This window comes from Spea bombifrons, chromosome 4, assembly GCF_027358695.1.
Source record: "Spea bombifrons isolate aSpeBom1 chromosome 4, aSpeBom1.2.pri, whole genome shotgun sequence".
Taxonomy (NCBI): domain Eukaryota; kingdom Metazoa; phylum Chordata; class Amphibia; order Anura; family Pelobatidae; genus Spea; species Spea bombifrons.
The window spans coordinates 82,847,342-82,871,246 of NC_071090.1; the positions used below are offsets into that span (position 1 = coordinate 82,847,342).

Consider the following 23,905-nt stretch of genomic DNA (forward strand, 5'->3'; position numbering starts at 1 on the left):
TGATGCTCTAGCACTGTATGCTGACACACACTCATGCTAACACCATACACCTACACACATGCCAACACCAAATACTAGCATACTCACCTTAACACCATGCACACACATGCCAACACCATATACACACACAGTAACACACACTCACTCTTAAAACAAGGGTAAAGCACACCGAGTAATTTCTTCAGGGCCCTGGTGTTCCGAGGTTTTTTTTGGACCAGACTAGGGAAGCAGGAACTTAGCAAGGGTCACGTAACACTTGGTTAGATGACCCCACAATTAAATGTGCATCTCCAACATCTGTATTTTTGTACATGTCAGGTTTGGACACCAGACACCTGGCAACTTAGGGTCATAAACAATAATTGTCATTGGCAAATGTGTTGGCATTGCTCACTGCAATCTTGACAGTTTATCTCAAAATGGCAAAATAGGTAAACTACAAATAAAAGAATTTGGATTTATAGGCCCTTACATACACTTAAATATATGAATTTTTTATTCCATGAAGGTTCATTATGTTAGTTGCATAACATTATTAAGGGTCTGATTAGTTAATGAAAATAAGGGGTAAAAGTAAAATATATATATATATATATATATATACAGTATATATGGTTATACATTTGTGACAAAAATCATCACACAAAATCTAAACTCACATAAACTACTATATATATTGTATATATGTATGTATATATTCCTGAAACATCCCTTCATTCTTGTGTTTCCTGTACTAGTACAGATGATTCTACTCATGTTGTTTGTCAATCTCATTTTACAGCGAAATGTTAAAACTGTGTTGTTTTGTCTGTTGCCATTGCTTTATTTCCAGGTGGCATTATACATATCATATCATATATATATATATGAAATGCCACCTGGAAATCCACCTTCTAAGTATGCTGCCTGTATACTAGTATAGCCCATAGATAGCGTTTATTGCACATCCATCATCAAGTATCACAGAATATTGGATCTGCCTGTTGTGCGTAACCCCCTTAACAAAATAACATACACACACTATATATATATATATATATATATATATACACACACACACACACATAAATATAACATATAATAATTAATGGAAAAAAACGTTGGAGAAAAAAACAAGCTTTCAAACTGTGTTCTTATGTCAGAAGCCAAATTTATATTTTTTTCGAACACACAAATTAAAACATGCCGTTTTTGCCAAGATTCCAGACGCATTCCACACAAATTTTCTGACATTCAGTGCCTTTGCTTAGAACATTAATTATTAATTATTACTGTTCTGCAGCCAAGCTATATGCGCTAGCACATTATTATGCTTGCCTATAGATATCTATGTAGTGGTAGTAGAAGGAGAATTGATCATTCATCTCACCAGTTTATCAGTGAATTCTAGAGTGAACACTAGAGACAAGATAGGCAGTGGGGCAGCATGACCGGGCCTGGAGGAAGGTGACTGAGAGTGTAAGGGTTCATCTGAGGGTCAAGGGGGCCCAACAGCTGGGCTGACCTTTCTACAGATTAGTGGCCCCAAAATAAAGGAAGATCTTGGGTTAGATTATATAACAGGCTTCTGCCTGATGCTGGGCTTTTAGTTTGAAGATTTTCAGCCGGTTTGATGCTGCCTGATAGCTTATCCAGGGCTGGAGGGCATGTTGGATCAGATCCGTGATTCTGCATTTCAGAATGGGACTTTGCGGCTAAAGGAGCAGCTTGGACAGGCAAAGTGGTGTCCCCCTCCAGTTCATCAGCGCCTCGGGTGTGGAGGACAAAGCCCCTGGTGGGATTGGGTACGCTGCCTAGGAGCGAAGGGTCATGGAGAAGAGGCCCACATAAGAGATAGACAGCAGGAGGATCCTTTCCCGATGCTCGGAGATCCAGCAGGAGTCAGGCAGCAGTGCAGCAAGGCTCCAAACCACAGTCGAAGGGCGAAATGTGTAGTAGGTGCAATTCCTCACAAGGGAGTTGGCAGGCCGCACTTCCACTTTGACTGAGCACAGAACCTCAGGGGCAGTGCCCCGTCATGAGTATGGACGCCGCTTCACCTGTGAGCATGCCAGAAACCTCTGAGATCCTCACTTCCGTCAGAAATGCTCAAGGGAAGAGAAGAGGCATCTGCAAGAGGAATGGCTGCTTCTCATGCTTAGAGTCATCTTGGTAAATGCATTAAGGACACTAGTCCCACATCTCTTACACAAAAAAGCATTGCAGCCTACGTGGGTCCAAAAATATTAGGGGATACTGGGGTTTCCAAGGTACACAGGGGTGGCCCAAATGGGGGCAGGGACCAGCAGTCAGGGTCAATTAGATCATCTGTTAGGAACATTTTGAGGCAGTGCAAGGCACCTGAGTTGTCCTCTGCAGTAGTCTAGGAAGGTTATAGAGCCTCTGGCTAGGCCGGGGAAAGTTCAGAGCCAGGTTACCGTTACAGCTCCTCCAGTTGATAATGCTGTCTCAACTGACATATTGAAAGAAGAAGCAGGTATGTATGGTGCGGAAAAAGCGGGAAAGAACAGGTGAGGTTGTCCCTTTGGGATACATCTGAAGCAGAAGGTGAGGGAGAAGATCTTATTTCTCTTCTCCCCCTTGGACATTTTAATTTGGACAGGGCGTCCAAGCTAGAGGACAAAATGGAGGATGAGGAGAAGAGGCGCTACCACCTGATACCACATACCCACACTAACTGGTTACAGGCATTCGTTTTGCTACACGGATGGTATTAGGTATGATTATCGGGTGTATAGGGGACAGGCTTGGCTAAGATATGACAAGAAATTTAATCAGAGAAAAGTTGCTCATCCCTCCATACAGATGGATCATAAGGACATTGCCTCAAGTGCTGGCACTGTTTCAGGGGCAGAGTCAGCTACCAACCAAAAAGGGCTCTTCACAACACTACAAATATACATTTTCTGGCTACTCCAGTTCCCACTCGCCTTTCTGGTGAAAATATGAAGGTACCACTTGGCATTAAAATGCAGATGATGGCTGGCATGTGTCTATAATTTTATTAAATATTTATCTACCTTGCAAAGTTGCACTATTTTTTCTGCATATTGGTATGCATCCTGGTAATAATGGTGTTTATTACTTAGGTATACACTACGTGGACCACAGCTCGTGCCTGGCACTTAGACAGCATCTGTATTTAATACAGTTTTAAAGACAAGCCAGCTACTTTCCAAAGCTGATGAACGGCGCCATTCATAAAAACAAATATCATGACTATTTAATGCCAGTGTGGTGCTTTTTATTCATGATACATCTGACCAAAAAGTGCTTGTAGTCATGTGTACTACAAGCAAAAATACAGTCAGGGAAGTGACCAGCAAACTCTGTGCTAATTAAAGGCACATTCCTTGTGACACTGAACGGAATTCAGTATATCTTCTATATTCACATCGATTTTCTTAGCTGGTACGTGGTTTTATTTACCTAGGTTTGTTTTCTTTTTTTTTTATTAAAGCCAGTATACACAGCACACATACATTTAACAAAATGGGTACAGTGCAGGAGCTCCACAACATGCCTTTATAAAATATTTATTTTAAGATCACAGCATGTTTTTCTTATTACCGGTAGTTTGCAAATTTGGATTGATATTGATATAGTACATGTGGTTGTAGTATGTTGAACAACCCTTTTTATAATTCTAAAGGTACGGGCGCCTACTTCCTGGAGCAGGCACTCCTGTCACAAGTGCCACCAAAGAACTAGAACTTCTTGCCTGACACCGAAATATGACAATGTGGGGAATATTTGAATCAAGAAAATATATTGATTATGTATCACATTATACAAAAGGCATACACTTAACATTGGTTAAGAACATTTTTGCAAGGGTGTCTTGGAACGTGTTGGTCTTCAAACAAGATAATGTTGGCCATGCCATTTAAGGTTGCTGGGTTACATCAATAAATTACATAATTTTGCATTTACAAATTTCATTTTCACTTACAAAGAGCCCAGTAACCTTGGCACAGAATTGTAAATGATAGATTTTGCTTCGTGTGAATAAGACATGTTTCAACACACCTTAGATTCCAAATGCAGGTCAACACAATTTATTGAACATATATTTTGTATACATATATGAGCTATAGTTCAGATTTGGAAGATGTGAAAAGAGGGATGTAAACTCTAGCATACCCTGAAAAACATAAATTTCTTACAAAAAGAATATGTTGTTCATGTGCTCTGTACATTAGCTCAATCTTTACTAACTTTCTTTGGCATTCTACCGGTAGTTCTGTCTTTTCCAACAGAACTCAATGTCTCTGTCTAGCTGGAGATTGTTTAAGCAGGAGATCATTGACGTATATTTGTGACCTATTTTTAAACTCACACTACTTGGGAATCAAAGGTTTAGATCCCATATCTCAACGTTTACAGATGGTTAAACAAAAAAAAATGTTTGCAGAAACAAAGTTACTGACAAATGCCTAATGTAAATAGTGACATGCACTAGAGTTTTTAATTGGTTTCACTCTTTAAACAACCCCGTTAGTTAATGACAAGTTGAATAAACACTACGATACTAACACCTCTCCCAACTGCACTTCTCCGTTTAGTGTAATTCAACCTTTCAACATGTTTTCAGGATGTAAGGCTCAGCAATAAAACAAGATCCTAGGATTTAGTTAAAAAGAAGCATGGGAAGGCCATGAAAAATTCAGCGTAGTAGACAGCATGAATCTTAACGCAAGTAATGCACAAAGGCAGGTAGAGTGGAAGTTTAAAGGTGCTGTCCCACTAAAATAAAACATTGTTTTTACCGTCTATGAGTGACATAAACTAACCTAGGGCAGCAAGTTATATTGGTGATCAGGTTTCCTGTAGTATCACTGCTCAATGAGCTGGTAAAAAGGATCTCACTGATCTCGCAAACCACCCCATTAACATTGTGGAGGACTGTGCCAAGCCAGCACAGACCTTCATAGTTTACTTCCTACCAGCACTGTGCATCCATAAATGGCAGAGCGATGGGATTTGATTTAATGTTTCAGATGTTAGATGGTGTATATGGGTGCCTGGTGGCACTGCCCTGGCTTAGGTAATTCCAAAAATATATACTTGAAAACAAACTTTATTCTTATCTCTGAAGGTTTAATTTCACAAAAACTCACTGAAGAAACAGCCTTTTCCATTTCTATATAAAAAAAGCATATTGGTGTCTGCTTTTGTCATTTGACAATTGGGTCTTTCAGCCGAACGTTATGAATGAGGCACAATATGCACAATCAAATAATTATTTCTGGGAACGGGTTGGGCATTAAAAAGTTCTAAGAATGAGGGCTCTAATGTTGTATTTAGTTATCATTCTGGGAATTCCTCAAAGTAGTCGGAACAGCACTTTTAAGAGCTTTTTAGATGCAATGTACCGTATAACTCCGTGTAACACAAGGAGTAACAATTTTTTCATTTATTCTATTGCATAACATTTTGTGGCCACCTGCAAGTTGTTTTAAGTGACTTCACTCTCCGTGTAAGTATCCCAGGTTGGGTTTAAATGACAACATGCTGTGATATTATAGAGAAAGAAAGGTGCACAAAAAATAGCCAGTGATCTGATAAACATTTTAGCCTTCTCTGTAACAAGCAATTAAATAGTCATCAGCAGATGTTAGTGACAGCGTCCCACATGTGTGCCAAGAAAATTGATGGCATGTTATGGGTTGTAAGGGCCTATCCTATGCGCCTGGCATCTACGAAGTATATTTATTGTATCTTCTGCTTCCTGGACCCATCTTGTTGACCACGTTTATTTATTTTACTTCACTGAGCAGTAATTATGAAGAGCCATAAGAAGAATGAAGCCAACGAGTCACATCTGTATTTAGTTGTAGAATCCAAGAATTGTCTTTGTCCTTAGAAGTACTGAATCCAAGCAATGAGGTACCACAGGCTAAGTAATTACTAAAAAGTACAGAAGTCCAAAACGTTTTGTGAAGAGTCAGAATATGCACAGAGCCGTTAAGAGGCTTTCCAAATTATGTCACTACAGTGTTAGTAACTGTTTGTTAGATGCATTCGTACAACACAAATTGTCATTACAGGGCCATAGCAACGATGCACAAACACTAGCAGATGTTTTCTCAGGGAAACAACATGAACAATGTTTTTTTTTTTTAAGTTGTCAGTATAGATACAGTCAACCTCTCACACAGTTCTGTCACAGCTGCCGTGGAGTATAATTACAATGATCCTCTCCAATTAACCAAAAAAGGAATTTCAGCATTCAATTAACTCTTTAATAAAGGTCCAACCCTACTGAGGTTCTCCTGCAAGATGAGTGGAGCCGGTCTTGTCCAATGTGTCTCTTTAATGTTGGGTGAATACTTTAAAGTCGTCTCAATGTCATTTCTCTGATTTAACAATGCATTAAGTAGAGCAAGCTAAGCACTTCTTGCAAGTGCAGCTCACAGGGATCGCCCACAATGCATGCGATGAGGGCATTAAAATGAGTTGGAAATGAGTCTACTCATTTCTAACCCATTAAATATTTACTTAATCTACAATGATGGGTAGTATGGCAGAAAAACACCCCCACAGCAAAATAACTGCTTTCAGTTTCTTTCTTCGACAGAGATTCCCAACCAGGCCCTCAGGTCACCTGAAAAATCTCAGTTATAGGCAATGAGGCATAGGTCTCAAAACCAGAAAAAATCAATCTACAATAAACGCCAAGTAATCAGGAGAGAACCTAAACAACCGAGCACAGAGCAAGGTTTAAATAGGGGATACTTGGTGTCAAAAGTCACGTTATGGTATGTCTGTCAATAGTATTTGTGCTGCAACTACATTGCTTAGCGCTGTGACCATGCACCATCCTCCAGTAATTTTTCATGCGGGTGTTTTGCATCCTGTTGCCAAGGTGACAGATGATGTCATGGGTAATTGCCAATTGATGAAATGCATTCTAGTTTTTGCCACAGTAGAAGCTTATTACAGCAATGTGGTATAGCCAGTAAGGTAGTAGTATGTTGATGTTTTAAACATATATAATTACTAACTATATATATTAATTACTTGTTTACTGTATAAAGAAACCTTCTACCTCATGAAAATGACTACCTCATGAGCAATGCATGAGGTAGTCCTTTGGTGGCGTTATTACATGACACTATTGGGCATTATATTTTTCAGAAATATTTTTTGACCATTTGAAAAAAATGTATGATTGTATAACAACCAACTTTATGGAAGTTACTATGAATGCAGTGTGGTATATAAATCAATGAAACTCATAAATCAGTGGCATATAACTCAATGAGGGTGTTTCACACCAGTTAAGGACTAGATGGTTCACTGAATGGAGTCCCATGTTTTTTGGAAAAAAATCTCTGATGTGGTCACCCTATCTGCACCTATCTAGATGGGTTTCTTTCCCTAATTTTTATAAGAACAAACCTATGGGTAATAAATAAATAAAATCCCGTTGTCATATGAAATGACAGGTTGCAATAAAAGATCATAGGTCTTATTTTTCCCTGTGTCTTGGTTAATTCAGGGACCAAATTCATCATTTAAAATTTTGTAATTATATAAATTCTCCTCCTTCGCGTGGTGTTTTGTGTTTATGTTCCCAGATCTATGTAGTTCATTTTCAGTGATGTCTTATTTCAGAAGCAATGTATACTGATCCCATCTGTTTCTTCTTTTACATGATGGCATGTTTTTACTGCATATGGTATGATGCGATCATAAGGCTCACTCTTCTTGCTTATCATAAATCTCCTAATATCTGGCACTATGCCCGGTGGGCCTACTCTCCTAAGGGAAAGTCAAATCTCTCACAGCTGAAGATTCATTGGTGTTCTTAGACACATGAATCTCATGTACGCAGCTCATAAATCCTGAGCGCAGAAAGCACTTCATCGTTGGGGGAGGGGGGATTTGTAGGCTTTATGATTCCTCCCACACAATTAAACGATTATATGGACAAGCTGTACAATGTTCTTAGAATCCAAAATATTATATGTGACATATGATTCTTATTGGTGAGGGAAGTTCAGCAGGTTACAATCACTAGAGACTAATTATGACGCTTTAAACACATCACTTATTGCAAACGAGATCAGGTCACCCTATTTATTATAGCAAGGTTATGAAAAGAATGTACATCCCAAGGGCAGATTAAGATTTGGTTGTCAGGAGACCTGTACTGACGTGGTCAACCCTGACAAACTGCATGGACGAAATGCAAAAGATCCTTGCATTCATTTCACATTGCCCAGTGATGGCGGATTCAGATTATTTTACACCCCACAGACCCACTTCCATAGGTAATGAACGTGCTTGTGTAGAGGCTTTAGACATCAAACATTAGAAATCGGAAATTAGAATCTTAGATCTTAGAATCTTTTGTTTGATTCCTTCAGGACTGAAGCATGAAGTGATCCCAGAAATGTGGGATATTGCCAGAATTGCCTCTTGCTTTGCCGATTGCCTTGGGAAGCTTCTCTAACATAGCCACTCCTTCCCAAATAGATATATTGGGGCCTTTGAGGCAGGATATCCAGGACATTCCCAGGGATGCCCATTTATGTGTACGATATAGCTTACACATCTTGTGCTGAAAGCGTTAAATGTAAAGGAAAAGGAGAAATACACCCAATATTCCAGTATGCACAATGTAGGTAAGTTTTAACATAGTTCTCTTCATAACACAAAAAGCAATAACTCTCCTTAGCAGGTGTTATCAATATGTAATCCGATGTCATTTTGTTAATCACCAGTACAGCTGCAGCTTCCCTTTCTTGCATATGTAGAAATTGTTAACATCAAATATGTAGAAAGTAAACATCAAATGTTTCCTTTTAGGGAAAATTAGCACAAAGTATTTCATTTGTTTCATATTTGTCCTGCATCACCCCTCCATCAACCCATATCGTAAGAAATGTAACATACAAAACAAGTAAAAATAAACTTGATACCTTTGACCTTAAGAAGGAATGCAGAATAACTGACTCTCCAGTCCCATTCTTGGTGGTAACTGAAAATTCATAGTTGCAGGGGCTAGAGATCAGCAAGCACAGATAAGAAGCAGGAAGCAAAGCGTCGATTGTTGCATGCGAGACCGCCAGAATTACCAGAGGAAGACAAGAACAGAGAAAATGGCAAAAGATTAGGTATAATAGTAGAAAAAATAAATGTATATGTACTGGAGAAGGCAGAGAAAGACAGAACCGTATTAATTTATAGCAATTTTACAAGCTCAAAGAATCGTGTATTATGATAAAATAATCCCTTTAGAAGTAAAAGGTTTGGAACATACCTCTTTCACACTGGGGTCCAGTAAAGCCATACGTGCAAGCACAACGATTGGGAGCCACACATCGGCCGCCATTGAGACATCCATGTTCACAGACAGCTGGAACACACAGCAAAATGATATGATCTTACTTGGTGGAACGTGTCACTACACATTTTACATGTATTCTGTCATGATTTATTGGGCTCCTCTAACATGATGACATGAAAATAAATCCACATTCCAAAGAGCTAACACTCTGTTACTTACGTTGGCCGCAGTGTGTACCGGTGTATCCCTTCTGACAAAGGCAATGGTCTTCATTGCAGCTTCCGCCATTCATACATCTGATGTTACATTGCTGGACTGAAAACAGAGAAAAAATATTATATAAACGATACGGTACTTTACATGCCTTAATATTTTGTGCTGGTACTCAGGTCCTATTTACAAAGAGTAATTATGGTTGATGTGTTAAAAATGGAGCAATCAGGAACATTCCATTGGCTTCCTTGAGGACTGCTTAACTTTTAGAACCAGAATTTCTCTTTATAATTATAGCTTTCATATTCTCTCTTGAACCCTCGCCAACAGTACAGATATGTTTGTTTTTTTTGTAAAATAAAAATCTGTTTATTAACCATGGACAAGGAAGGGTTACAACACATAGCATCACATTCAAGTTGAGCAGTAAAAGGTCTCATTAGTCAGGAAGTGTTGTGAACTACAATACAAGTCATAGCATTTGCATTGAGAAACTGTGATACTGAACCATTTAGCCGGTAAAAAGACCCAAAGAATGGATTTATTTTGTATGTGATAAATATGGGCTTCCACAGTACAGATTTTTAATCAATCAGTGCCATGTTTTTTTTAATTTACTTTCCCATAATTAAGGGAATCCTGGGAATTGTTTTGTGAAGTGCCATTTATTGCACTCAGGTAACTCCCATGAATGCCTGGACCATGGGGGGCATGGCAGTCCCCCCCGGAAAATGTCCCCAATGTGTGCTTCCCAGTCTAGTGCCTGAAAGGGACACAACAAAAGCCTTCGTAATGTGCGAGGGATGTGCACGTTATTATAAGAAGTGATTTTAAAATTGCATATGTTGCTAGGTATTGTGGGCTGTATAATGCAAGTGGTAAGGGTGGTTATGATTTAACTTACTAAAGTATCTCCAACCCGGACAATATTCTAGGCAATAACCCATTGCATGTTTTTTGTTGAGAGTTTGCTGAATGATTTGTTTGAATAAACATGATGACGTCATGTGAATTGGCAGTGTTCCAGTTAATCTATGAAAATTATACAAACCTATATTTATTTTTAAACGATTCCACCACTATTTGTTCTTTCTAGGCAATTCCAAAATGTGTTGTTTTTACCTTACAATTGTAGTTTAGCCTGTTAAATCTTTTAGATAAAGGGATTAGTGGTGCACTAGCAAAAATGTTAATGGATTTTAACCAATTAACCAGTTCCATTCACAAGAAAGGTAGTAGGGAGTATACTTGTGCATTCATCGGGGGAACATGAATTTTGCGTTTTCGTTGTTTAAACCGAATACCAAATAAACTAATATGGTGGTGGGTAAACGTACACAAAGATGAAGAAGCACAACACGAAGAACCTGTAGCATCGGGCCAGGAGTTAAAGGTCCATAAGAGCGACCCTACTGGTCACCGCCAGGGGACTCGTCTGGCATCAACCAATGCAGCTTGCCTTCATTGGTTGATGCCAGAGGAGGCCCCTGCTGGTGACCAATAGAGTCGCTCTTACAGACCTTGAAATCCTAGCGCTGAAGCCAGTGGTCTCCCCAGGCCAAGTTTCTGCGTCAGGAGTTAAAGCACCGTAAGAGCAACTCTACTGGTCGCAGAAAGAGAGCTCCTCTGGCATCAACCAATGAAGTGGCCCTTATATATTTGGATATATATATATATATATATATATATATATGCACACATATATACACTAACATTTAAAAATAATTTTGAGGTCACTTAACTGTTTTCATGAAAAACAAGGACATTTCTGTAACATAATTGCAAAAGGGTATTCTAATGATCAATTAGCCTTTTAAACTTGTACTTGGATTAGCGAACATAACGTGCCATAGGAACACAGGAGTGATGGCTGCTGATAAAGGGCCTCTGTATGCTTAGGAAGATATTCCATTAAAAAACAGCCCCTTCCAGCTGCAATAGTTATTTACAACATTAACAATGTATACACTTTATATCTGATCCACCTGAAGGTACTTTAATGGACAAAAACAAGGAGATTTGTAAGTGACTCCAAACTTTTGAACCATAGTGGATGGATAGATAGATAGATAGATAGATAGATAGATAGATAGATAGATAGATAGAATACACTTAGTATTGTTAGTGTCACTTTTAGTTATTTCTACCTGGTATACTTTTTATACATGTTGCATAACACAATAGTTACAGAACCGCATGCGGGGGTGTACACCCAAGAGAGATGATTTGACCTTTTGGGTGTCTCTGTGTGAGGCTGCTTTTCTGGTATGTAGCATTGTTTCAGCATTACACAGCAGAACCAAATACAGCCGAACGGTGATGAAATCGAAAAAGATTCCGGATTTTCAGTTTTAACACATGCTGTGCTATGTAAACTGTGCAAAACGTGATACATTAAGAGCATAACCGAGGGCATTTTTCCAATTGCAAATGACTTGTCCTGCATCTGGTTCCATAGCACAATCTGATTTTAGAATTAGAACTTGTCAGCTTAATCCTTTCATACCTCATTACTTCTCATGAGCGTATTAGTGATGATCTAGTGATTTTTTCTTAAAGAGCTAAATGTTCATTTCCCCTGCCAGGCCATTGATGTGCCTCACAACCAGGCTTTCAATTGCCCGGATTCTCTTGCTGCAACAGAATTTATAATGGGCACTAAAAATGAGGCCAGCAAGCTTTGAATATATATTATATATATTTATATATATATATCGATTTTAAATTCACTTGGCCTACAGAGCTTTTTCTAAAAATGGATAATTGCTTCAGACAGAAAGTAACAGTTCCTAATGTCACTGAGAAGGATATGGCGATTTTATTAAAATAAAACATACCAATTCATACTATAGACTAAATAAAAGCACATGTTGCAGTGAATCGAATGACAAATATTCTTTATGAAATACTAAAACAAAGATGAATAACCGCTTTTGGTTTATTACGCCTAAAACAACCTGACCAGACATACTATGAATTCCTATGGTTTGTCAGGGAATTAATTGCTGAACCCAACATTTTGGGATATAGGATAATAATAAATGGAATGGTTAGATGTTTGGCTCCAACAACGATAGACTTGTACATTTCCAGAAAGATTTAAGTTAGTACTAATAGGTAATTCACATCTGATCCCGTGCCTGTATTATGACTGTAATAAGACAGCCGTGAACTTTACTGAAATTCTTGTACCAACTTGCTGGGATTCAGACGTGTATCTTACAAACCACAGGGGAGACACACCAGAATCCAGTAATGGTTTTGCCTAGTGATGTTGGAAAAAATAATTGTGGTAAAAGGTGGTCTCCGTGTTCAACACCATTATAATATTACATTTTGGAGAGGAGATAAAAGTATTAACTTTATTAAACCCTCCAGAGGAGATAAATATTCCAGCAATAAAATCAACTCCTCAGCACTAAATGTCTTTTTATGATCCTCTTTACTTAACATATATCAGTTTCTGATTCATTCATGTATATAATTAACCAAGTAAAACTGTCTCAGCTATATATATGTACTCTGTATGTATTTATTGTTTAATAACATCCATGGTTATGGATGCTAAAGAAAATCAACAATCAAAAACATTTATTATACGTCACAGTAAAGCCAAGCTTTATAATGTTATTTTTATTTTAATGATGTACCCCTAAAAAAAGTAAAGAAATAATAGACTCTTTAGCGCTAAGTCTGTTTCACAATGCTATGCATAGATCAGTGATCTACATAAACAGATAACGGCAAGTAACAAACTACAATGTTAGAATAAGATGTCATTATCTAAAACGAAAGGGTCAGAGGCTTTGGTGTAGTGTATAGATGTTTACTTTACCAAGAAGGTGGCAGGTAAGTTGGACACCCAACAGAATCGGTAGAGGGTAACACAGTGAGGGAACTTAAACATGCATGGCACAGGCATATGGCTATCCTGAATCCAAGACAAGACCAACAACCTATTAAGTTTGAGTCTTTACAGCAAGAAAAATGAGCAGTCTAGATGGGCTGAATGGTTCTTATCTGCCGTCAAATTCTCTGTTTCTATGTTAATTCCCATAAATCACTTTCTGGCTACAGTTATTATACAGAAACACAGAGAGAGCCAGTTTTCATAAACATGTCAGAGACAAACACATTCTCAGAATAATTGGCAATATTTAGCATCATTAACTAGCATTCATGCGTTGCAGAATAAAACTCCATTATAAAAATGTTAACTGAGGTTCATTAAGGCTGACCAGAGAGGTGAATTACAAATCCAGTCATCAGAATACCTTTTTTCAATTAAAACAAAAAAATAAGAACATTCATATAATACGACATCAAATTTTGATATAGTTTCTGAAGAAATGTAAAACAAACTGTCCCAATATAGAATGTGTGTATTGTTTCTCCAAATTTTGAAAAGTTGTTAAATTATCATAATAACCAACTATGTAACAAAAGTACGGGATGGGAGTTTATTTCAAAGAAGGAAACATTTTAGAGAAATCATAGTTTAAAGCTAGATGGTCAAAGACATGGATGAAATGAAAGGAAGTTTTACTTTACTGAGGGGATCATAGATAAATAGAGCAACTTCCCAACAGAAGGGGTAGAGGCTAAAGCATGCATGGGATAGGCACATCCTGAATTTAAGACAAAACCAATGACCAATTAAGCAGGAAAAATGAGCAGGTTAGATGGTTCTTATCTAACATCAAATTCTATGTCTCTATGTTTCAATGGAATTGCCCAATCAACAGTTTGAGGAACATCTGTTTATGATATGTGTCATTTAGTTTAACTTGTCTATTTGATTTATTTTCTTGAGCTACCAGGGTTCTCCTACAGCATGTTGCCATCAGCAAATTAACCCAAAAATGGTGGACTTCATTAGGTTTAGGTGTGTTCTTGCATGGAAACTATGGAATAGTATGTATTATAGCATACAGTCAAAGAATGAATAGGTAGATATCACAACAACATATCTCATCAACAAAATCTGCTCTGAAGGTTACCATGCTCATCATATAATTACCGGTAGAAACGTTTGTTTAATATGTCTATTCCTTATATTACATTCATGGATTTCCAAAGTTTATTTACTTGGTAGATTCACTTTCAAATTGCCTGTCAACTTTCCCACACTTTATGAACTATTAATGTTTTCTTTTAGCACGTGTTGAAGAATGGATAGGAAGTAGTGGGTATTGTTCCACTGAAACAATATGTAAAAGAAACAAAGCGTGTAGAGGATGAGGCGTGAGCGAGGGATGTGTGGTGGAGAGTCTAAAATACTGGGCAAATAGATTTGTCTCTATTTGTCCCAGAAAATAATTTAAGTGAAAAGTTAGTGACTTTTGACTGGGTAAGCATGATAAGGACACATTTATCAGTAGATGCTAAGGATACTAACTCTAATGGCCAAATTGGATAGTGCTGAGATAATGTAAAATTGTTACATCTATTATACCTATAATACTGTTTAAACATTTAAAATATGTAACTATAAAATGGTTTATGAAATAACATACGAAATAACAATACATGAGTGACCATAACAAATGTGTCTCAAACAAATAGCTTTCTTAAATTGCAACCTGGATGACAGAGTTAATAAAAATCACTGTGCAAAAGTATTTTTTGTCACAGGGGTGAAATACTACTACTAATAATATAATAATATTAATATGTGTGTTTTAGATAACATGTCATTATTGTGCAGTTATGTCTGCTACACATGTGGTTTACCAGAGTATAAGGATGATTTTCAGTAATATATGAAAACATTACTTTAGCAAGAAAAAATATCGTCCCAAAGGTGTATCAAATACTATTTTTGCCTCAAAGGTAAACATTTTTCTTGGATTAACAGTACTAAACTTAAACAGTTATAACTTTGAATGCCCCTGTTTGCTAGAAAACTATTAAACAATATTCACGCTTTAAGTGAATTCACCAAAACCACTTCACTTGGCAGTGTCTTCCAACTTAACTGCCCTGACTGTAAAAACAAAAAATGCATCCAGTGTTAGAGGATGCACCTGTGTTGTCTGTAAAGCTCTATGAATGAGTCGACCCTTGAAAGGATCTTTTTGTTGTTAATCCCAACTCCTACCACACAGCAATAACCTTTCTGATGGCACTCTAAAAACTGAAGGTAGTGTGTAACGTATAGAAATATAAACCTAATTTTATTAACGTCCTTAGTCATTCCTAATAAATACAGGACAACGTTCAGAGAGTTAATCCATAAAGTGGACAACGATCAATGCATTTTGTCAAAAGACGCCAAGAAGCAAAGCCATAGCAGTGTGTCTCAGTAACACAGGGAATGCTTCCTCCACCCTACTCTGGCCTTGACTTTCATCCTCACAGCCATTCATAAATCCCTAGTAGGCTATCTCTTCTTTCTAAGTCTGGAGGGCCATTTCCTGAACAGAAAGTTTCTAGCAAATTTTAATCAAAACTTTTTTCTGAAATGACAATAACTGACACGGTATCCGTAGCTCTGGTGGAAAAAAAGGTGTAATGCAAAATGTGCTCCCTGAGATAGCTTTATTTAATTAAACAAAATAGTTTGGATAAAGGTCTATATAGGAAATGATATCATTCAACAATCGGGATAGGAACTGAATTCATTAAACTGATTTCAATTAAAGCGAGTCAAGCCAAATGTTCGTTTCCATTCCCACATAAGCACCCGCGTCATTCGACTACTTTGAAGAGTATTTTTGATTTGGAAAAAGAAATTGTGAACAGTAGCTTAATGGTTTGTATGCTGTGGTATTGTGCAACACCAGAACAAAAGCGTCGTCATGTACAGCTATGGCAATCAAGAGGGTTACGAAAAGATGAGGTTATAATTTTGTGAGATGAAAACCCAAAATATTTTAACCAAAAACAGACACAAGTATATGCATGATACAATATTTCCAACATGTGTCAAAAGGAATGCTTATTTACATAATATTTTACTTATTGTATGAAACCTGGAGTATGACAGAACCAACTCTTCTCAAAGCCGGGGCCGATGAACAATTTACATATTCAGATTTTATTTTTTAAGATGATTTTTCCATATACATACACACACACACACATATACACACTGTACATATACACATACACTCACCTGACTTGGATCCACATGATGGTGCCGTCTGACCAGTTGGACATGTGCACATATTGGGACGAGAACAGAATCCATCCCCACAAGAATGTCGACAAATGGCTGATATGAAAAAAATGAACACTTCATTAATATGGATCTATGTTTTTTTCCCACATTATATCTATAAATACATATGTGGTGCACCTACATTTTTGTCTATTTTTGTGGTGAAACAAGGAACATATCTTTCTTAATTTTCCAAATTAAGTGTATTAAATGCCATATTACTTTATTTAAAGCAGAAGTTAGTTAGGTCTGCAACTGCAAAACATTTGAAGGTAACTCCACTTTAGTGCAGGAATGCATTAAATAAACGTTAACATGTTGTATTGTTAACATCCGAAACAAAACCATGATTTTTGAGATTTGAAGGCTTTCAGTGTATGCATATTCTAAACAAAAATGTGTGCTTTATCACAGATAATGACTGTAAAAATTGACTTTCTGTTCCTTAAAGCAGTTGATGTACACATAAACAACAAGATGGCTATTCACAAAGGGTTGGCCTCAGAATCGATCTGATATGATCACATCTTTATGATCTATTCAATAAGTTCAAAGGTCCAACTTTGTCATCTTCTGAGGGCATTTCAACAGGGCCCCTTCACCTCAAAGCTCAATGAGTTCCATTCAGATGAAATACGTTTTTCCACAAGTTCTTTAACTAAAGCCCTACAAGTTCTTCGCAAGCTGATCTCACCTGTGGCACCTCACAGAAGGTGGCAGTTGTTTGGGGAATGGTGAGTGGTTTAATGAATTTAGGCCAAAATGTAACCTCACTTTCAGTGTTCTGTAAGGACAGAAATTGTGTTCCTTCAAGATAACCCCTTTGTTTAAAGTAATTGGGTATGTTGAATCATCAGGTTTCCCAAATCCATTGCCACAAATAGCCTGTGGATTTCTTTTCATCTCCAAGGGAATGAATGTATCTATAAAACTGACTTTATTTTCTCTTCCATTTCATATGAGAACTATAGTGTGCAAAGCACATTTTGAGATTATTTTTGATAAGGGGTGTAGTCTGTCTGAAATATAGATGTGCTGAGGCAGCGTGATCGCTTTCCTGTTCACACTCCAATTATTTATGAAGCATCGTAAAATCTGCATAGGATTTGCGCTAAAAATGCCATGATGTCAAGTAATATCATAAATGATGAATCCTCGTTTATTGTCATTAGTTGTAAGACTGCTGAGTTTTAGCACTTGGATTTTATCGTTTAACATCTGTTCTATGAAAGCGACTAGCTTTATTGCTTGCATTGGCAATGTTTGGTAATTGTGTCTGGTTTACAGTTTTGAATTTCCAGGCTCCTAGAGATTTGGACTACATTAGTGACTAGCTGAAGTTGATATAAGCAAAGGCAGATTATTGTGTCAAAGAACCAAGTTACGATTGTTAAGAATATTAAAAAACTTAATTCACATCTGTAATCTAACATGTTCTTGTTATCAAAGGGCTTCAAAAAAATAAAATGGAAAGACTGACAGTGATTACATCCTATATTTCTCAGACTTCACTTGTTAAAAAAAATTGGTGTAGAGAAGTGATTAAGTAATAAACCTAAAACCAGTGTAAATATATATATGTATATCTATATATAGCTATATGTTCAAGTTACACAACTATTTAAGTCATTATTAGCAAAAGTAGACTCCTTTTTGTCTCCACGTCACCATGACTTCTTTTTTTTTAGAATGATAGCCTGGAAGTGAGTAATGGAAGTGAGTAATGGTCCGTTGAATGGAGCCCAAAGTGTGGTGATGCCCAAAAAATATGTAGACTATCTTGTACTTAACTATTTATACACTGTCTAAAACCTTTAAATTCTGACATGTAAGGCAAAGTGGTAACATCACTTGAGAACTTAACTATTGGTGGACATGGTTTCAAGTAATCCTCATTGTGCATTGCCAACCAGTTAATCGGCATCCTAATATTGCACAATAGCCATCAGGTATAGTGCCACTTGAATTCAATGGCAACTAATGATGCATCGAAACAGAGAAGATATAAGACAGAAGTTGGAATGTTAAGCCAACTTTTAAAAATAAAAAATGCCTTTGGAATTGATGTTTGGCATACACGTTGTAAGAAAATAATTTCAGCAAAGGAGGAATGGGAAGAAAGAATGAAAGGTCAGTGAAGGAGAGAGAAATTAACTTACGGACAATACACTGGTTCCCTCCAGGTAGCGTTTTCCATCCTGGGCAACAGTAGACATTGTAACGAGATCCACAAACATTGGGCCTTAAAAAGAAAATCAGCACATTAGACCATTGTGCTTAAAAGGCAATAAAGCATTAAGCTTAGAAACAGATGTTAATGTCTGAAGCTATAGAAAAATAAACTAAGCCTTTTATTTAATTTCATCTTGTATCTATACTTATGCAAGACAAAACACATACCAATACGTAACTGCCACATGTCATTTGATCAAGGAAATATAATAATGGACAGTATGGATCAAGTTCAGTAACATAAACTAAAATTAGTGATGAAGTATTATAACGGTCACCATGGCCCAAATTCTGTCCAACTCAGCAGTATTTTAATAACTCTGGGACGCTCTTGGTGAGTTAGAACTTTAATGAGCTGGATTCCCCCCAGGTACAACAGCGACCGTTAAAACATTACATACAAATGTCTTTTTTGAGACTTTTGGGACATTATTTGCAACATAATCCTAACCGTAGGATGCATCTATAATTTCCTGTCTCCAATGATGACATTTACGCATGTTTGATAGAGATATTTTATGATTTGTTGTAATATCTGGACTGAAAAGCTATTCAAAAACTGCCGTTGGTTTATGAGAATAACTATTTGCTACCAGGTGGCATTTCTTTTGATCAGTCAGCAGAACTTTGTCCTTTGTATTCCCCACAAAACCAATATCTACTGCTTAAACATGAATTGCATGCATATACTATTTCTATGTATTTTCCTCTTCCTAAGTATAGATACTTCATTAAAGCTCAGCCACACATATGCATTTACACACTAAACGGCAGAATAAAACATACATGTAATTCCACACTGGTCTGCTCATTCTGAACAAGCCAGGCATGGTTCCTAGGCTAGAGGTACACAATATATGACATTTAACCAGAGAGGCCTATCGAAAAGCACAAGTTAAAATCATAGGGGTCTTGCAGGTTAAAGGGGCACTTCCGCCATCATACGCACGTTAATGCTTATGATAGCTACATGGTCCTCTTTACATTTTGCAGAATCCCCATATATGTTTGCACCTTTCCCCCAGCTAAATGCCCTGGAGGAGATGTGTTCAGCCCAATGCACCTAACCTCTATATGATTTATTCATCTCCAGCACTGGCTTAGGTGAACTTTTATGTTTTTGTGGAAGAATGAGTCATCCTAGTCTAGGATAAATACTGGATAAATGCAAACCTATAGCCTGTACCCATCCAACACGTAACATTTTTTTTATGAACACAGTTTAAGTACCATTTTGTTGTATCTGGCTTGGTATTTCTACATGTGTCGCATTAATATAAAGGACCCTCACTGTCTCCTATATACATATGTTATTTGCATTTAATGTTCACTTCTTACTGACCCTTTACATGTTCCCATGTTGCACTTATTTCCAGAGTTCTATGTTGTTGCAATTACAAATCTAGAAATCTACATAGTAACATAATTCATTACTCACTTTTCAAAAGTGTTTGGTCTTTGTTTAGAGATCATTGAAAGACCTGGCAGTTAGTCATCCCCTTGAATAAGAAATTGATTAATATTGTTAACTATGGCCTTAAATGACATTGAACAGAGCAGTCCAGAAAGCATGAAATATGATCAGTACATGTAAAGATCTTTTGTTTTTATTAACCTTTATAGGAGACATAATTGTTTTTCTTGGGCTGTACTATTACAAACCACAGCATTTTAGGGTGCAATGATCTACATGGAGGGACTTAATTAGGCCTAATTAAGTAACTTGTCAAAGCTCTGTATTTTCATTACATTGCTTGCAAACATATCTCCATCCAAAGGTTCTCCAGCTGTTGGAGAGAAAGCCAGATCACTTAGTCCTTTTTTATGACTTTCCGGAGAAGAAGTATAGCTGTCTGGAGTGCCAAATGAGGGGTCCTTCTTGGAGCAGCGAGGAGAGGACTCTCCCCACATTAGAGATCTGGGAATAATTTGTCCCTAAAGCAGGTTATCCAAGGACAATCCAGGAATCTTAACACATGTATATGTAAAACATTTTATCCCTGAAAACCATCGAACATTTCATCTGTGATTCATTATCAGTAGGTTCTGGATTATTTATATTGTAAATAGTAAACAAGTTTGAAGGTCTTCTTACTTGAAAACACAATAAAAAGCATTTGTCTCTAATGGAAAAACAATGTTGATATTTTATTTTTTTTAATTTAGTTATTAGCATGTTAAACATAGGCATTATGTGAATAGTAAGCTGGCTTAAAGACCCACTGAAAAAATATAAGCCCCCCCCCCATTTTCTTCAATGGAAAGTAGTTTAACATTTATATCAATATATCATCAATATATTGATGCCACATCCTTCACTGTAGCCAAACGTAGTGTTTAGATTCACAATGTTGGTGTCTCAGTTACGGCTTCCCATAAACCTAATTTTAATTAAAAAATTGTAAGGAAAACAAATGGGCAAAGTGCCATTCCAAAGCAAGTTCATGATTGTGAAACAGCATAATCACATGCAGGCAAAATTTATTTAGCAGTGTTTTGTCATCCATGAGTTCTTCCAATTAAACGTAATTTATTAAATGTTGGGAAATATTTATATTTATTGTGTACCAACCATAGTAAAGTTAGTACACTAATATGAATGGGCCCTCTAGTGGAGAAAAGATTAGTTTAGCTTCTAAGCACTAGTGACGTCAATAAAAAGTCCAAAGAAAGACACTGGTCTGCAATTGTGTCAAACTACTGTTTATTAAAACTGACATATATCCAGATACTAATTGAGCAAGTGCTTATTGGTTAGGGTGGGATATGCAACAGCAGCATGGACAGTATATGGGATATAAGCAAAGGGACTACAACGTTTTAATTACCAAAACAGCTGTAAGGAGCACAGATGTTTGATATTCATTTTCAAATAGTGAAATACATAATAGACAATAGAAGACTCAGCAGTGTGTTCTGGCTGATTTCCATGCTTCCCCTGCTGCACCGTTGGTCAACCTAACGGATGGAGAGATCAAAGACCTAACCCATTTGCACTATGGGCATCTGAGCCTCGCCATCACAGCCTAGATAGCAATCTTCTAACTAAGAGAGATGCAATCTCCATACCAACCAGTGGAACGGTCCTGCTAATTATGCCACCCAATCAGGTCTGAAAGTGACTGAATAAAGCAAAGGTGAAAAAGTAAACCCTACCAGGGGATATGTACCCGCTGAGTAATTGCGTAGGCTCAAAATGTTAAAGGATGTGTCAAACTAGGTCAGCCTTGCAGAGAAATAAATAATAAATGGGCTGACATACACTTGTAGAGTTTAAAGCTGTCCTGATTTTCATAAGAAGGAGTGTTCTCCTGCAAAATAATAAAATTCAGGCGTATACATTTTTTGAATTTGTGGCTCCTTGGGCCCTGAGGTTTATCAAGACTAGAACTGCATAGTATTTATTGATGGCAGATTTTGAATAAAACCAAAATATCAATAAGTATCCCCCATATACTGTTGGCACATCAAGAATTCCTTGTAATTACTCAGCACAGTTCTGAGTTGAAATTCATAATAAGGTAAAGCTTTAACTATAAAACATGCAGAAACAGGACTAGCAAAATGTCTGTTTTCTTACAGAGGAAAAAGGAAAGCATGAAGGACTTATGATTACTGTTAGATATGTTCATACTTTTTGGGGGATCTTTTCACCTACAGGTTTAATGTCAGTGCACATTACAAAAGGTCATCCCTTACGATTAGTGGAAAGAATATATCACCTTTAGCAAAGTCAAGGTTTATTTACAGCACTGGCAGTAAAATGGGAACTTTTACTGCCAAGCGAGGTTGTGTTGGCAGATATAATGGATACCTTAAAAAGGCGATACACATTTCGAAAAGAAAAAAAAAAGGCATATATGGTTACAAAATTTCATTTTGGCATAGATAGAATGTCAAAAGTCTAGTTTGGAGACAGAATACCATATGGTTGGACATAATGAAGATAAAGAAGGTGATGATATAGGTGGATTTCAAGTGAATTGCAAGTGAACAGCAATATTTCCATTATCTCATATAGTTGAGACCACTTAAATCAAACACATAAACAATAAAAGATTTACAAATTAAGTACAAATAAGACACTTTTGTTTATTGTATTTTCCACTAAAATATTACAAAAGTCTCAATATTTCTTTAAAAAGGGAAGAACTCTGCCTCAATTAACCAATTATTCGGAAGAGTAAGAGTGAAAAAACTTTTAATAAAAAAAAAAAAAATTAGAAACCCAACTGCCTAAATGTTTGCCCCTTGAGACCGCAACAACCATGGTTGCAGGGTCCTCATCTGTGACCACTTTCATTATGTGAGTGTGCGAGCAACACAGAGGTAACATGCGGAGCAATCTGCAGTTGAGGTAAGGGGTGTGGGAGAGTGTATGAATGAGTGTGTGTGTGAACAAATGAGTATATATGTGTGTGTGTGTGTGATAGCATGGATGTGTAAGTGGGGGGCAAAGATGGCACAGGAAGGCAAAGATGGCACAAACACGCTGTCTGGGGACAAAGATGATTACATAAGTCATTTGTGTCCAATCTGCATGCTAGCAAGGTCCTGTGGATGTCATGGCTGGCCTTTGGGGTGTCTGCCTGTGATCTATGTCTGCAATTAAGGGCTTTCCATTATTTATTTGAGCTATACATTTAGTATCGAGTTAGCTTGTGATTCTTCAGTTGATTTACACCTGCAAGGCTGGGTTTCCATGTGTTGATTATTTGAACTATACCTGAATAACATGAGGGAGCAAAAGAGGGGGCAAATGAGGGGGACTCTGGGGGTGATGACATAGGAGGGAGCACCACGGGGGCACCAGAACACCTCCATTGCCATGAGAGTGGAATAGTGTTCTGCTCCTCCCTTGTGCGTGTGGAGTGAGGACATCTCATGGAGTCATGCTAGGGTCAGAAGGAGGGAAGACTGCAATGACTCCACCTAATCTGCAGAGCCAGCGACAAGTACCTTTTTTTTTTTTGCAGGATTTTTTTGAGGTTGGAGTGGAG

At 37.3% G+C, this 23,905-nt stretch overlaps 1 protein-coding gene across 2 annotated transcripts in view; it reads right to left on the reverse strand.

Moving 5' to 3' along the window:
• Positions 1–23,905, reverse strand: part of FBN1 (fibrillin 1) — a 105,870-nt gene that overhangs the window by 74,376 nt on the left and 7,589 nt on the right. Inside the window, exons 2-5 of one of the 2 annotated variants that reach the window (XM_053465506.1) lie at positions 18,833–18,915; positions 16,629–16,727; positions 9,518–9,613; positions 9,272–9,367 (exon numbers count right to left, since the gene is read on the reverse strand). In XM_053465506.1, coding sequence (XP_053321481.1) covers positions 9,272–9,367; positions 9,518–9,613; positions 16,629–16,727; positions 18,833–18,915 — 374 coding nt within the window. Of the gene's footprint in view, positions 1–8,930; positions 9,066–9,271; positions 9,368–9,517; positions 9,614–16,628; positions 16,728–18,832; positions 18,916–23,905 lie in introns of those variants that run through there. The other variant, XM_053465507.1, reaches the window with a different exon arrangement.